The sequence below is a fragment of the Tinamus guttatus genome, unplaced genomic scaffold (genome assembly GCF_059628265.1).
Source record: "Tinamus guttatus ecotype Peru unplaced genomic scaffold, ASM5962826v1 Tinamus_guttatus_pri_ptg000297l, whole genome shotgun sequence".
Classification (NCBI taxonomy): Eukaryota; Metazoa; Chordata; class Aves; order Tinamiformes; family Tinamidae; genus Tinamus; species Tinamus guttatus.
The window spans coordinates 2751528-2767349 of NW_028288831.1; the positions used below are offsets into that span (position 1 = coordinate 2751528).

The following is a 15822-nucleotide window of genomic DNA, read 5'->3' on the forward strand; positions in this document are numbered from 1 at the left end:
CTGAGAAGTTTCCTGTAACATCCTTAACCAAGACACCAGGAAGGCAGCAGACTTATCTTAAAGTAGGGTCCATTCTCTAAAAAAAAAAAACTTATTTTGGTGTGAGCAAGTCAGACCTTGTTAGAGCAGGTCAGGTACTGTGGCCAATCACTAGCAGATGCAGCTGAAGCAGAAGAGGTGCAGGCAGGAGTTGTCCTTGTGCGGGGGCACATCTCCTCTCCAGAGGTTCTCGTCTCCATTGCCCCAGGCTCTTGGCTTACACTGGCTCCTGGGCAAAAGCCGCTGTGCTCTGGAGAGTCCTCTGCTGCTAACGTCAAGTCCTACCAAAGGAAGGGGACCAAAGGCGTGAGCATCCATGCAGATGGAGAAAGAAGCAGCAGAGAAGCTGCCCAGCTGCAGAGATGCACTGCAGTGAGGGAAAGGGAAGGGGTTTTTCTTCCTCTGCCACATGAGAGAGAGGGATGGGCCTGTGACCTTGGCAGGAGATAAGCAGGCAGCTCCAAGCCACACGAGCAGCCCAGGCCCCCCTCACACTACCTGTCACCCTTGGAGCCGCTCAGGTCACGGCAAAAGCCTTGGCTGCAGAGCAAGGAGCGCCCTGTGAGTCTTTGAGGCTCTCCAACACTCAGCCACCCTCTCTGTGAACCCTGTCTGCAGCAATGCAGCACCAAAGTGAGGTCTGTAGACACCAGGTCAGGCAAGCTGAAGTGCTCAAACTGGAAGAAAAAGTAAAAAAAGTGAAAGAAAGGGAGGAAGCAAAGTGTTCGCACTATGGTGTCATTGGGGGTTTGGTCTGAACTCAAAGAGAACTGAAACACACAGACATTGCAAGCGAGACAAGTGTGGTTAGCACTGGCCAGAGCCGCAGCCAGGTTGCAGAGAGGTTCCTGCATGTCAGCAAACGCGAGCAGGAGCAGCGTGGCATTTGCGGTGGCCCTGTGGGACAAGAGCTGGCGCCTGGTTTCCCACACCCTTTCCCCATGGAGCTGCACTCTACAGATGGCTGCATGGAGACAGCTCCAGCGCATGGCAGCGCTCGCTCCACAACTGCCTGCTGGGCAGAGTCCCCCATGTCCATGTTCCGCCAGCCAGCACCATCCCTGGGCAAAGACAGGAAAGAGCCTTTGCTGACCAAGAGCAAGGCCTGTCTCTCCGCCAAGTCCCTCTCCTTGCACGACAAAATGAAGGTGATGGGCAGCTGGGGCAAGTTCTTTGTTTTTCCCAAGATCACGACTTGGCAAGAGGCTCATCATGGATTTTCCCCAATGGCCAGACCCTGGGCATCCTGGGTTGTCACGGTGTGTGCCCAGGCTCTGTGTGCAGGATGGCTGCAGGAGCTCTGCTGCCACCGTGTGCCCCTCAGTACCGTTGGCAGGAGCAATGCCAGCTCTCCTGGACTCCTCGCTGGTGTTATTGCTGGGTCTTTGCCAAATGGCCTGGCATCCCCACTCAGAACTAGGAGCTTCCATGTTACTGCCAGTGGTGGCAGCCCGAGCCCCGCTGCTCTGCGCTGGCCCTGCAGAAGATGGAGTAGTTGCCCCTCTGGAGCTGAGCTGGACACTGGCTGTCATGGTCCCACCTCAAGGACCTGCTTCACGCCCTCTTGTGTGACTCCAAGGGGCCACGGTCATGAAGGGGTGTGGAGGAACTCCGGTGCTGGCACATGGGTGATGGATACTGCCTGTGCTGCCTCCTTGACAAGAGCCACGTCGACTGTCTCTCCTGAGGGCTGGGATGTCCCAGAGCCCTGGTGGTGGCCCTCAATGTGGTGTTCCTGCACCATGTCTTCCCCTTGCATCCAGCAGAGGATGGTGTCAAACGTCTGCCTGCAGAGTGGGCAGTCTGCTTCGGTGGCGACCAGTGGTGGATGCAGCCGAAGCAGAAGCGGTACAGGCAGGTGGCCAGGTAGGCAGGAGTTGTCCTTGTGGCCAGGCTCGTGGGGGCACATCTCCTCTCCAGAGGTGCTCATCTCCATTGCTCCAGGCCCCTGGCTCATGCTGGCTCCCAGGGAAAAGCCGCTGTGCTCTGGAGAGTGCTCTGCTGCTAACATAAGTCCTACCAAGGGAAGGGGACCAAAGGTATGAGCAGCCATGCGAGTGGAGAAAGAAGCAGTAGAGAAGCTGCCCAGCTGGAGATGCCCTGGGCAAGAGGAGCTCCTGGGCAAAACGTTTGCATGTCCAGTGAGGGGAAGGGAATGGTTTTTCTTCCCCTGGCACATGAGAGAGAGGGATGGGCCTGTGACCTTGGCAGGAGACAGGCAGCTCCGAGCTGCTCTGGCAGCCCAGGCCTGCCTGGCTGCAAAGCAGTGCCCCAGCCTGGGGCATCCCCAGTGCCTTGCCTGCACCTGGCTGCAATCGTGGAGCAAAGTGAGCAGAGCCCAACTCTGCAGCCTCCTCACAAGTACTGTGTCACCACCATCAAAGGACAGCTCCAAGGAGATCACAAATCTCTTGGGTTGTATGTTATACTGAGAGTCTCAGGTGACCAGCTTAAGAAAAAATTGTGTTCTGTCCCTGTTGCCTGCTCTGTCTTCATGGGGCATATGGCAGCGGGGAGTGGGTTTAGTGGGTGCTGGTGCTTGATGAAGGAGTTGTGTGCTCTAGGTGTCCCTGCTGGAGCAGGGGGTTGGATTAGATGATTCCTAGAGCTCCCTTCCAACCTTAACCATTCTGTGATTTTGTATTATTCAGGTCCCTGGGACGAGTGAGGAAAGTGGGGCCCTAGTGACCTGCACATCTGATCTGGCTTCCTCAGGAGCACGTGGGGATGCTCTGACTAGCGGCCTGTCCTTCACTTCTGCAGCTAGGCTGGCTAGACCGAGAGCTGAGGTGCTGCACCTACCACTAAAAAAATTGCTCAGGGCCTTTTCTGAGGCTGAATCCTAGTGCCACAAGAGAGAGAAAGGACTGCATTGAAAGAGAAGCCATCGTATGAATATTCTGGAAGATTGTATTCAGAAATTTAAATGAATCATTAGTGCAAAGCCGTTTTTTTTCCAGTGTTAAAGAGTTTTAAAAATTACAAAACTGGAAGATAAAGAAAAGCGATAAAAGGAAAAGAAAGGGAAGAATCAAAGTGTTAGCACTGTGATGTCATCGTGGGTTTGGAATGAGAAAGAGAACTGAAACACATAACCATTGGTGTGAGTGAGTTGAACCTGGTTAGCACAGACTGGGAGCCTGTTTGACAGTAGTTCAGGTCTTCAAGTTGGATGTGTCCAGCAGGTTTCAGTGTGAGGCAATGAGCAGCCTTTCTGCGGGATTCACAGCAGGGCTGCAGCGCGGGTTGTGCAAGTTCAGAAGCACAGTGTATTAATGTGAAGGAAAGTAGAAAATCAGAGGCATATTTGCAGGATTATTGCCTTGGCACTGCCAGAATCCTGGATAATCATCTTTTTGAGAGGTGCTGGTATTCAAGTGATTGCAGACTTGCTTTGGCCCCCCACTGCCAGGCCTATTCCCAAATCCTGTTTTTTTTCCTGGCATCCCAGAATAGCAATACCCCATTCTTTCTGGTCCCTGTTCTAGAGCTTAGCCTTTCTGGCTACTAGTTTCTCTGTTCCTCCCCTCTCCCTCCAGCTTTTACTGTTTGCAAATCCTACAGCAGGGCTGAGTGACATGCTGATTTAGCGAAGAGCTCCCTGACACTTTTGCTAGAAGGTACAGACAGAAGCATGCAGTGCTGAAATAAACCACTCATGATTTACTCTAGACTTTACTGAGCTCTTGCAAAAATTTGGTATTTATGTTACATCAACATATAAAGTAGAATGGGCCCAATTTCTCAGCTGGAGCAAAAATGGTTTGATGGAGCCACTGCAGTCAATGGGACGATGCTCACAGACCTCAGATGCAGTCTAAAAGTCCTGCCTGCAAAGGATGCTGATGCTCAGTGGAAGCCCCATCTGCTTAGCTGAGGCAAGGGGAAGGGAGGCAGTTCTTGCCGCTGGGGCTTGGTAGTGCATTATCAGTGGGTTTTCCACCCTCACAGGAGATGGGATTCAGTGTGGTCTGTGCACATTCTGCAGCCACTCATCACTGGCCTGGTTGGTGCCAGATGCATCCAGAGTGCTGATGTCCTTGCCCCACTCACGTTGCCCACATGGGAGGGTGCTGATGGACGCTGACCCATGGGATGTTGTCTGGTGAGGTGCCAGAGCACATATGTGGGGAGAAGGAACATCTTTAGCCAACTTCATCTGGTTCCCTTCTCCTGAGAGAGATGTAGTTTGTCATCTCTCTGGGTTCAGGAAGATGCAGCCAGGTGCCCTGGGGCAGCACAGCTGCCAAACAGGCTGTCACACAGTCTTGTATCACCGCTGAGTGTGGCAGGGGAGGCCGTGTGTGGACACCAAAGAGAGTGTGGGTGGTGTCCATGCAAATGCCATGGCACTCAACAAGCACCCAGTGAAGTCCAGATAGCAGCATCTCTCCTTGCATTGCTGGTGCAGGCAAGCATAGAGCTTTGTTTAAGGTCAATTCAGTCATCTAGAGCCATTCTCCATGGAAATGTTCTTGGCCAGGAGAGCCATGGTGTGCGAGCTACGTGCTGCACATGGCCAGGCTGTGGGGATGTCTCATGAGCTGTGGATGTGGGGAGCCAGGACCTTGGCTGACAGCACATTAGGAGCTCCACAGTACCATGTTTTAGCACAGGCACATGGCCATGGCAGTAGCCAATAAGAACTGCCGGTCTGGGAACACTCCTTCCTCAAATAGACCACATACAGGAGACAAATCATCATAGCCACAGGCTTTTCGCACAGACTGATGGAAGGGAAGAATAGGAGTTTGTCTGCTGGCGATGAACAGAACCCACATCTTCCAGTCCTTGTTGCAGGCACAGTGGATCAGTCAGCACAGAGGGATCTTGTGCTTGGCCTGCCATACCATGTGGACTGCTCCAGCCGATGGGGCCATGAACACATCACATGGGGGCCCCCAAGGCTGGTGTGAAATGTGGAGCGCCGGTCTCATGATCTGTGCCTGTGCTGAGAAGCACAAAGCGGCAGACTGAAGCATGTGCTAGCAGTCTAGCACCATCTCCTCTGTGCTAACATGTGAGAGCAGACAAAATGTGCCTTTCAAAGTTCATTCCCCTTGCACGTAGCTGGTCAATGGCAATACTGATTAACAGCAGCACAAGTTGGAAGCAATTATCTCTGTACAGTGAAATCCAAACTTGTCCTGGTTCTGCGGTGCATTCTGGGGCATGAATGTGTCAGCAGGCCTAGGAAGGGAGGGAGATATACAATGAAGTCACTGTTTACAGATGAAGGATGCTTTCCTCCCGTATCACCCAGAAGAACCCATCAGTGTGGCTTGGAAAGGCAGTCCCAACTGTGCCTTCCTGCTCAGTCGGGCAAGGACTGATGGCTCCCAGGAAGAACGTCACACCACAGTGCTGACTGAGGGGTCGGAGAGGTTGAGCTGGCCAGTGATGTCAGTGGGATGATATTGCTGTAACACACAAAGACACAGACAAGAAGAAAAAGGTGTTAGGCAGTTCTGGCACTTGCTTCTGTGTCTATTCACATCCCATGCCTACAGGATATCACTCAAGGGTGATGCAGCGGCCCCAAACCTGCTGCTGGCTGAGGTCCCCTACCCACTGCAATCCAAGCTTGTGCAGAGGTCATTGTAGACACTCTCCAAGCGCCCTACAGCTGGACAGGGAGGAGGATGTGCAGGAGCCCGGCACAGCTTCTGCAGAACGTGGCAGCCATGGCAGCCGTGTTGCCTGCTGAGTGAGCCTGTCTATGCTCTGGGAGAGCTACAAGACAAAGTCTGTGACTCATCAGCCCAGCCCCCAGTTGAACTTGTATATGGAAGGTCAGGCTGGGTTTCAGCATCTGACTGGTGCCGGATCTAGCTCTGCTTTGAGGCCGGGGCGTTTCACCTCCATGCTTGGATGACTCCACTTTGACATTCCCTTCATGCAGGTGAGGAGACGTGCAGTGTGGTTTATTTGCAGTAAGCTGGAGATTCACTTGGTAATGTGAAAATTCATCCTACGTCTGTGTTGAGGTGTGACCTGGATTTTTGTTTCTGCTCGCCTTATGGAAGGGGCCTTGGCAAACACTCCTTTGGAGAGAACTTCCCAACCACTGCCTCACCAGCAAGTAAACTGGGGAGAGCAGAAACTCCCTTCAATTGTCAAGAAAAAAAGACTTCTCCATCCCCAGCCAGGGAATTAAAACTGGACAGCTATTTTCTTCCTCCCTCTTTCCTTCCTTCCATATTTCCTTCCTTTTCCAGTTGCACTCTCCTGAATCTTTGATGCCGAGCTGAGCCTGCCCAGCCCTGCACCAAGACCAGGTGGCATGAAGCATCATGCACTGCTCTCCAGGGCATGATGCCGAACCTGAGAGGCCTTCTTTTATACTGCTGTGTGGACCCTCTCTAGTGGCATTTGTTTGGCCTTGAGCCATGCTACATAGGAGGGTTGCCATTTTGCTATGTTCCTGGAGGGACTCTTTGCTGACAGGACTTTACCCATGTCTTGCATTGGCTGGTGGCAACTGTGGCCCCCATAGTGCTGCTGGTGGCTCTGGCACTGTGGCTACCCTGTGTGGCTGTACACCCCAGCTTCTGGCTCAGTGAAATTTGGTGTACCCCAGAGCACTGTGTGTGCTCCTCAGGGTTTCTCTGCTCTGCCCAGAGCGTTTTGGGCCTCACAAGGAGCATGGTGCCTCGGTTGGGGGCTACTAGCATGGGGGACAGAGCAAGTGTGGTCCCATCCCACTGGTATACATGCCCAGGGCATGCTGCCAATTGCTAACACCAAGGAAATATTTCACGGGGTCAGTGCACCCACCCCTTCACTTAGAAAACAAATTAATATGGAAATGGAGCCTTAAAGAAATTCCTTGTTGTTGCCTTTGTGGCTTTGCTGTTCGAAAAGGCAACACCTTCACCACTGCTTGTTCACACAGAAAATGGCCAAGGTGAACCCCAAGTTGTTCTGTTGCCCTGGGCAGTTTTCTGTGACATTTTGTAGGTGCACTAAAAATGACCCTCTCCCCAGATGGGTGCAGCTGCTCCCTCTTTGCAAAAGTCCCAGCTGCTGCCTGCAGTGATAAAATGACTATGAGCTCTGAGCGCCTGGGATGAGGCAGCAGCCACTTCTCAAGGGCCTTGCTCCCACAGAGGAGAGGAAACAGCTTAGAAAAGGGAGAGGTTGGGTGACTCACTAAGGGAGAAGATTTCAGCCTTAACGGAAGGAAGGACTTAAGATAAAAAAAGGTAATGGGCAAAAAACAAGGAGCCTTTGTTAAAAACCTTGCACTACCAGCCTGATACAACCGGTAGCAACTAGTGCATGCGTGTGTGTGTGTGTACATCTGCATATGTGTGTGTGTCTGCGTGTGTGTGCACTCCTCGGTGAATGTGGATGTGTGGCCGCTGCACTGGGAGCTGCAGAGCTAGCAGGACAGGCTGGGGCATTCTGACCTCTTTACACAGCTCAAAGGATGACTCTAAAACACCCAAATACACTGGGGAATTTGGCCAGAAAAATCAAAATACAGGAACATGACTTTTGGTGTGAAAGCATAGCTCCTCCAATCACAGAGTTGTCACAGGGTAACATTCTCATTTACTTTTTGTGTAGAGTTCATGCATGCAATTTTTAATATTAAAAAAAAAGAAAAAAAAAACGAAATTATCATATCAAAACTATGTTAAAGTAGAACTAATGGCAAAAACACATATCAGTAATTTAGGATAAATTATGTTACAGGGATGGTGCAATTATCCCCAAACCAAACATTATAAAACCAAGAAATTAATCATTATTAACCATAGAAGAGACTCAAACATGTTAAGGTATGGAAGTGAAGTGAAGGCACCAAAAACTTTAAATGACATCAGGAAGAAAATATAGACAAGAACTTAATAGGTATTAAAAATGACTTCAGCCTAATCTGGGTTTATATGTTAGTCCCTGGCTGGTGGAAAGTTTTCTGGAAATTTCTTTTTCAATTAAAAATTAGATTTCCAGCTAAATGCAATCTTGTAGAAAACGCCAACTTTCCTTTTTTTTTAAAAAAAAAATTGTCTTTGGCCTATTTCTAGTTGTTCAGGGCCAAAAACCAGATTTTTTTCAGTCAAATGTTTTTGGATGGCTAATATTCCATTGGAAAGGCGACCTTTTCCATGAACACCCTTGATTTTTTGGCAATATCCCAAGAATTACAGAGTAATCATTGCCTCAAAGCACTGGACCTCTGCTTCGTGGTGATGTGGAACATGTGTCATGCTGTGTTTGGGGACCCACAGTTGGCAATTTCACTCTGCGGGATCGGGCAACGTCTGCAGTGGGGCCTAAGGGATCTGTGCGTCTCATTACGTGTCTGTACAAAATGTGCCGGCTCAGAAGGTGGCTGTGTGGTTTGTGCATCTCACATGGCTTCTGTGGGGTTGCAGTATCGTGGGTGGTTGCGATGGATGGCAGTACATCAGCTCTGCGAGTGCTATTCGAGTTGCAGGAGCTGCCTATGGGGAACACATGCATCTCCTCCTGGGGCGGTGGGGATGATGTGCCGCGGAGAGGCTGTGCAGCTCGGGTGATGGTGGGCGCTAGGACGTTCAGAGTGGGATGGTAGCTTCCCAGGGCTGTCTTGGCTCCATGGTGCCAGCCTGTCTCTCTGGCACTCCTGAGGGACCATTCTGCAGGGCTGCAGAGTAGAATCCATTTTTAAAACTCCAGACAACGAAAATGAAAGAAGCAAGGCCACCAGGTTTGCATCTTTCGCTTGCTAGACAGGAGAGCCCATGGAGCTGGGGTCAGTCTGGCCTTCCAGCCCCATGGGCTCTCAAGCCTTGCCCATCTGAGACCTGGCTTGGGCCTATGGCTCTGCCAAGCATCATAAAACAGCACCTCACTGCTTTCTTGTCTTTACAAGGACCCCAGGCAACGTGTCCCAGCATGCTACGTACTCATGGGGCCTTCCACAGCAGGAGGGCATTGAGATCTCTGGGCCAGGGCTGCTGCATCAAAGCTGAGGGCACCAAATGACAGGCTGGGACATTAAATGGGGGCAAACACCCTCCCACTGATTGCTCATCCTCAGAGCAACCAGCAGGCCATCCCAAGCTCACAGCAAAGCTCACTCCACCACAAGGCTCTGGCCTGATCTTGACACTACTGGCCAGTTCTTGGCCCAACCAACCTGATCCCTTTAGGAGATGTGTGTATTAGAATACCAGCCATGTTTCCCCTACAGCCAATGGACAACTAAAACAAGCACCCAAGGAGTGGGGCACTGTTACCTGTAGAGGGGTTGCTCTCTCCATGCCTTGCCTGCAAACAGTATGCCAAGAAGACCATGGCCACAGCCCGAAGCACAAGCAAGGCTGGTTGTGCTACCTTCCCTGTGGCCCATTGCCCCACAGATGGTGAGCGCTGGTCCCAACCAGAAAAACAAGGGGAGAGTACAGCTCTGCCTCATGCCTGTGGAGCCTTTGGGGCAGAAGACCTTTAGACCTAGTCAGCTCAGGGCACTGGGGATGCCCCTGCCCTGAGGCAGAGAGCGCTGTGGTGTGGGAACATGGGCAGCCATACCATGGAGAAGGATCTGCCTCTGGATGCTTCTTAATTCTGCAAGGCTGCAATGAAGAAGGAATTGAGGGTGCCACATGCCAGCTGCCCCAGGCAGCAGTTCCTGTGGCAGACTAGGCGGTGTACCCCTGTTAACAGGGGTGAGTGCAGTGTCCAAACCCCCTCGAACCCAGCCCTTTGGAAAGGGCACTCCCATACATGGGCTCCACCAGGCCCTTCTCGCCCAGTCCTGGCGCTGGCTCCTGTGCCTGCAGTGTGCAGTGGTCTCTCCCACTTTGCCTTGATGCTCCTGCTCTCCCAGGCCTGGATCCAATGGTTTTCTAAATCTGGGAGTGAATCAAGAAAAGCTCCACAAAATGCAGGATCTGGCCTAGTTACACTGAGGGGCCCCACCAGCTCTTTCTTTTGTTTTCTCCCGTTTCTTTCTCCATCCTGTCTTTCCCTCCTTCTCTCTCTCTTCACTTTCCAACTTCTCTCTGCATCACCCACCCCATTCCTCTTCCTCCTTTCTCCCAGGCAGGGCTCAGCCCATCAAGACACAACCCTCAGTCTTCTTGGGTTTTGGTCCCTCAGTGGGGAGAGGTGGGACACAAGGCGTGGGGACATGCCCAGCCCAAGGTGCAGCATTAGCAGAGCACGAGTGATAACAGGGATGTCCATCTTCCCCACTGGCAATGGAGCATGGCTGGCAAGTGTGGGGCCACCCTCCCGTGTGTGCTGGCCCTGAGGGGACAGATGAGAGGAGCACTTTGTGTGAGCTTGTGGCAGCCCAGCCCAGCTGAGGGCTCAGCTGGCCTAGGCCCCCAGGATGGTGTCCCAGGGGAGCCTCGTGGCATTGAGCCTGCACTGGTCTAAAACGGAGCTGCCTCCATTGCATGTACAGAGCCATGGCCCAGAGAGCCCCTGGAGCGTCGCATGCTGCTCACCGAGGTGCCCCCATGCCTGCGGCCGGCGATGAGCCACCCTGCCGCCGGCGGCCGCACGTCCTCGCGCCAGCGCCGCCTCCGACCCCCCGGCCCCGCCATGCAGCACGCTTCTCACAGCCTGGCAGGGAGCCTGCTCTGAGCAGCCCTGGGCAGAAACCCGCCAGTCGCCCAGGGAGGCGATTTTGGCAACCCGTTAACTGGGAGGTCTGACAGCAAAACGCACCTCCCGCTTCCACACAAGACAACAGAGTAGCCACAGTGCAGAGTGTCATACAACAGACGGCGACATGCAGAGGGACACTGGCTTAGTCTGACAGACCAACAGCCCAACCTGATGCTGAAGTGTGTCTCAAGCTCTAGCAAGAGCAGACACGTTCGCACATTTTGGAAACAGCTGGCTTTAGAGGAAACAATTTGTAAATTTTCTCTGGTTACGTGAGAGCAGTTTTACTCCAAGGTGAAAAGTGCACAGTTTGAGCCAGGTTGGGTCTTTAAAAACCTCTTCTTTTAAGCATTTGTGTCTCTCTTCTAGAGCTGAAATACTGCTGACAATAACCAGAGACAGCTGTCACTTGTGTGCTGAGGACTATGTCCCAAATGCTAATAATCACAAACAAAAATCACATGTAGAGAATGTGACACGCATGGCTCTCAGTGAGGTGACACAGTGTCCAAATTAAATCAAGGTGATCATTTTAGGCATACAATGACAAACATTACAGGAACACTCAGGAACAGAAAAAAAAATGTCATTGGATTCAAAAGGTTAGCACCGGTAAGGTGAGCAAAGCACAGAGAGGAACATCAAAAATCATCCAGGCAAAAAGAAAAGAAAAGAAAACAAAAAACAAAAACTCGGTTGCATCTCCCAACTCATCACAGGACTCCAAAGCACCTCCTGCCTGCCCTCCAGGATCCCAGCATCCTCTCAGGAACACGGGATGACTGACTCACTGACTGACTGACTGGTGACGAACATGAGCTATGCATGTACACTGGCAGCTTGGGGATGGGTGTGTGGCAGTCAATGGGATGGCAGAAGAGAGAAAGAGAGAGAAAGAGAGAGGGCAGAATTGTTCTTCTTCCTCTTACCGTATCCTTGGAGGACCTACGTCTCTTGAAGCTGGAGGCCAGGGTGGAGGTGATGGACCTAAAAGTGGCTTTCTTTTTAGGGTCAGGTTCTGCTCTACCACTTTTTCTATCCTAAAATGAATATGTATAAGTGATTAGATCTCTAGTGTGTTGTTGGAAACTCTAAATCTACTTGAATACTGCCCCATGTCATGTCCTTCATTTAGGTGAGTAAGCTATTGGAGATGTTCTGTCACTCCCAGTCCTCCAAGGGGCTCTGTGGCGTGCAGTGACAGTACGGCCGCTGCACGGCCACAGCTCTGAGCCCAGCCTCGCATCTGGAGCACTGGAAAGCCCTTGGGGAACAGCCCTGTTCTCCTTGGTGTCTGCTTGCAGACCTGCACATCTGATCCGGCTTCCTCAGGAGCACGTGGGGATGCTCTGACTAGCGGCCTGTCCTTCACTTCCACAGCTAGGCTAGCTAGACCGAGAGGTGAGATGCTGCACCTACCACTAAAAAAAATTGCTCAGGGCCTTTTCTGAGGCTGAATCCTAGTGCCACAAGAGAGAGAAAGGACTGCATTGAAAGAGAAGTCATTGTATGAATATTCTGTAAAAAATGTATTCAAAAATTTAAATGACGCATTTGTGCAAAGCCGAACTTTTTTTTTTCCAAAGTAAAATAGTTAAAAAAAAAAGATTATGAAACTGGAAGAAAAAGAAAAGTGAAAAAAGGAAAAGAAAGGGAGGAAGCAAAGCGTTAGCGCTACGATGTCATCGGAGGGTTGGAATGAACTGAAAGAGAAACAGAACTGAAAAATGTAGCCATTGGTGTGAGCGAGTCGGACCTGGTTAGCGCAGGCTGGGAGCACCAGCCGCCATGGTGCAGGGGCAGCGAGCCGAGGGGACCGGCCGCACTCTGCGGCGGGCGCTGAGAACGAATCCTCCCCAATTGCTTTCGTGCCAATGAGTGTGACCTTGCCGACGGGGGACGGAGTGACCAGGTCTGGCTCTGCTACCGCACGGGGGTAACCAAAATGTATCCCGCTGGTGCGTAGAGCATGCTCGGGGATACATTTGCTCCTCCTTCTCAGTTCTCTCTTTTGCGGACATGCACAAACGGAAAGGAAAGCAAGATGAATGGAATGAAATGTCTTTTTCTTCCATGGCATCTCAGGAAATAGCCATGGCAAAACTGTGATCCCAAAAACCATTATTTTTGTTTGTTTGTTTTAACAAATAAATCTTTCCACTTGCCTACCTTCTAGCAATGTACCAGATACTAGTGCTCTGACGTTTCCTCCTGTGGAAAAGTCTTACATTGTCAAACGGCTCTTTACCATGAGGCTGTTTATCCCCACAGGGCAGCATGCTTTGCTCACAGTCCCAGACTCTGCCCAATGACCCAGTGCAGTATTTTCTAGAAGGTTGGCAAGTGAAAAATGGCAGTGTGACTAGTGTGCTCTGTCCCAGCAGCCTTAATCCCGTCTGTGCTGCTGCTTTTTGGAAGCAAAGGAAAAAAAATAAAAAACATGTTTTTTTTTTTTTCCCCCAATATTGTACAGTGAACTGAACCCAACGAGCTATCAGGATGTAGCAGCCTGGCTTTGTGCTTGCCCTTACTGCTCTCAGGAAGGTCACTTCCACCCAAGCAGCCCTTCTTTCCTCCCCAGCCAGTGCTGCTCCCCAGGGCCATCTCGTTTTGCTCGTTCAGGTGACACCATTTTAGGGGTTCCCAATTGTGCTCTCTCTTTCATTCGCTCATTCTGCGAATGGCCGTCTCCTTTAGTCATCTAAAGGATCTGCTGCTCTCTGAACGATGGTTTGCTTCCCCAAGGAAGAAAATGAGCTCCAATGCTTCAGAGAGAGCCTCTTGGTGCGCTAAACTGGGGCCCAGTGTGAAACCAGGGTTCATCCTAAGAGCAACAGGATAAGGGAAGAGTGAGGCTTGTGGTTGGGCCTGGCTCAAATATGTTACCAGGGTTCAGTGCCACTGCCAGGCAACACCACCCTCCTGGGCTTCCCTTGCCTCCATGAAAGGAGACATTTCAGCGATGGGAAATGCTGGAGAGGGCAATGGTCCCAGGGAAGCACCCGTCCCTCAGAGTCCTGGTGCTGACAAGCACTGGCATTGCTGCCTCCCATCCTGGGAGACGTTCTTGTCCTCGAACGACAAGAGCACACTCCTCCTCTTTTGGGAATCTGTCCTGGGTGTGAAGGCAGCTACTGCACCCCTAAAGAGTAGGGAGGGAAGGGGAGGCTTTGGTCCTTTTTGGAAACCATCACTTGAGCATTTCTCCACCTAAGCAGCATGAGAACCACAGGGGAAGGGATGCTCAGTGGTAGTAGATCAACCCTCCCATCCTCTGCTGGCAAGTAGTACCTCCATGCAGAGTACCTGCAAAGGAGCAGCACTGGCACTGCTTGCTCAGCTGGAGAGAGATGTGGCTCCAACAACACTGCCCCCAGCAGTGCAAGGATCCAAGTTCCCCTCATGACCACAGCTGAGGACAAATTGGGCCTTTGGGTCAGGTGTCTGTCCCAGGCAGAGCTGTGCACAACTCATCTCCCAAGAAAGATGGAATTGGCCAAGGGCACTCCCAGGGGCAAGGCAGGGCTTCTACAGCTTGCTAGTGGCTCAGTAACATCTGGCCAGAGTTACTGGAGTGTGGGGTGGGGGACATAGGGCCCCATACTAATCCGTAGCTCTGCATTCACTGATTTGGTGAAGGAATGGAAAACGCACCTGTTGGAGATTTGCTCTAAAAACGATTTGTCCTACCTGCAGGTTTTTCCTCCACACATTAACGGCCGCAAACGCCAGCTGCATCTGCTTCCTCCGCGCGTCCTTATGCCTTTTGTAAGCTATTTCTATGAATATTAAAAATATCCCGGCAACAATACCTCCAGCCACCAGCATAAACACACCTGAAATAAGCAGGAAAGTTACAGAGGGCAATGGAAACCACACCATGACACTTCATTTCTCCTGTATCACACAGTGAGCAAGAGGAGCATCATCCAACCCAGGGTCCCCCTGACCTCCCGCCATCCCCCAAGGCCCATCAGGGGCTGGGGAGGGTAACCCCACACAGCAGGGCAGACGTTGCAGCTGCCGGCGTGATGGACAGCACGGTGACTGTAGGCCGGGTGTCTTTGCAAGGTCCTCTTGGTCATGCACAGCCACCAGCACCAGCTGTGCAGCAGCAATGCTCAGGGGCAGGCTTGGAGCTCTGGGGCACTGGGTACTGTAGTCAGCACCAGAACAGACCCCCTACCCCCAGACTATTGGGTTGTGCCAAAAACCCAAGTCCTGTCTATCAGGAAGGATAGTGTGCAGTGCTGGCTTGGCCATCTAGGAATCCACAGGGGTTATGTTTAGGGAGCCATGGGATGGGACGGTGGGCAGCACTGAATGTACTGGGGAGACAAACTTCTCTCCCTCTTGGCACTTCTGCCCTGACCCTGAGGACTGGGTACTGCTGAACAAGTCTAATCCTATGTTCATATGTGGGCTGGGCAAAGGACTGACAGCGCTGAACTGCTGCAAAGGAAAAACCCATCTGGAGGCCCTCACAGTCTCCACACAGGGAGTCCCCCTCACAAACAGGGACCAAGGGGAAAAAACAAAACAAAACAAAACAAACAAATAAAAAAGAATAAATGATCATCTTACTGCCCTCTGCTCCCTGCCCTGGAAGAACCTCGGATGGTCTTCTAAAGGCTGAGTGGTTACCGCTTGCCACCCACTCTCTCCTTGCTCATGTTCTTGCTCACCTCCTCATCCATTTTCTCTTCCCCAGGAGGTGCTGCTCCCTTCTCTCTGCCTTGGTGACAGCTCTGATTTCACTGTGACAGCCGCAGTTTGGCCAGAGCAGAGGGAGGGGAGCAATGTTCAAAGCAGGCCATACCCACGGATGCGAAAGCCACCCCAGGGAAGGTCGGGGAGGCTTCTTAGAGCCATTCCAGGAAAGGTGGAATAGGAGCCCAACACAGCAGCCTTCCTGTACTAGGAAAGCACAAACCCAGAAGAAGCAGAGCTTTGGCTTGAGAGGAGAGCTCGGGAGAGGAGAATGTCTTGAATGAAAGCAGGCTACCCAGCGAAGGGGAAGAAAGAGGTTTGCAGAACAAACCTGCCATATTTTCAAAGGTGAGTGTTGCTGGGGCATTGCTACGGGAATCACACTCCTGATACCTCACCCAAGTCTTGTCCAAATCCTCCATGAAGCCATTCTCATGGGACCTGAAAGCACAAGGAGACAGG

General features: G+C 51.7%; 1 protein-coding gene across 16 annotated transcripts in view; it reads right to left on the reverse strand.

The window, feature by feature from the left end:
• Positions 1–4355: 4355 nt before the first annotated feature.
• The window catches only part of GRIN1 (glutamate ionotropic receptor NMDA type subunit 1), a 38895-nt gene continuing 27428 nt past the window's right edge, over positions 4356–15822 (reverse strand). For 2 of the 16 annotated variants that reach the window (XM_088527969.1, XM_088527968.1), the window contains 5 exons: positions 15692–15801; positions 14341–14486; positions 12407–12658; positions 11580–11690; positions 8337–8677 (listed from right to left, as the gene is read on the reverse strand). In XM_088527969.1, the coding sequence (XP_088384095.1) occupies positions 8474–8677; positions 11580–11690; positions 12407–12658; positions 14341–14486; positions 15692–15801 (823 nt within the window). In that variant the 3' untranslated portion in view covers positions 8337–8473. Of the gene's footprint in view, positions 5460–8336; positions 8678–11579; positions 11691–12406; positions 12659–12819; positions 12862–14340; positions 14487–15691; positions 15802–15822 lie in introns of those variants that run through there. The other 14 variants (XM_088527975.1, XM_088527974.1, XM_010220530.2 and 11 more) reach the window with 11 other exon arrangements.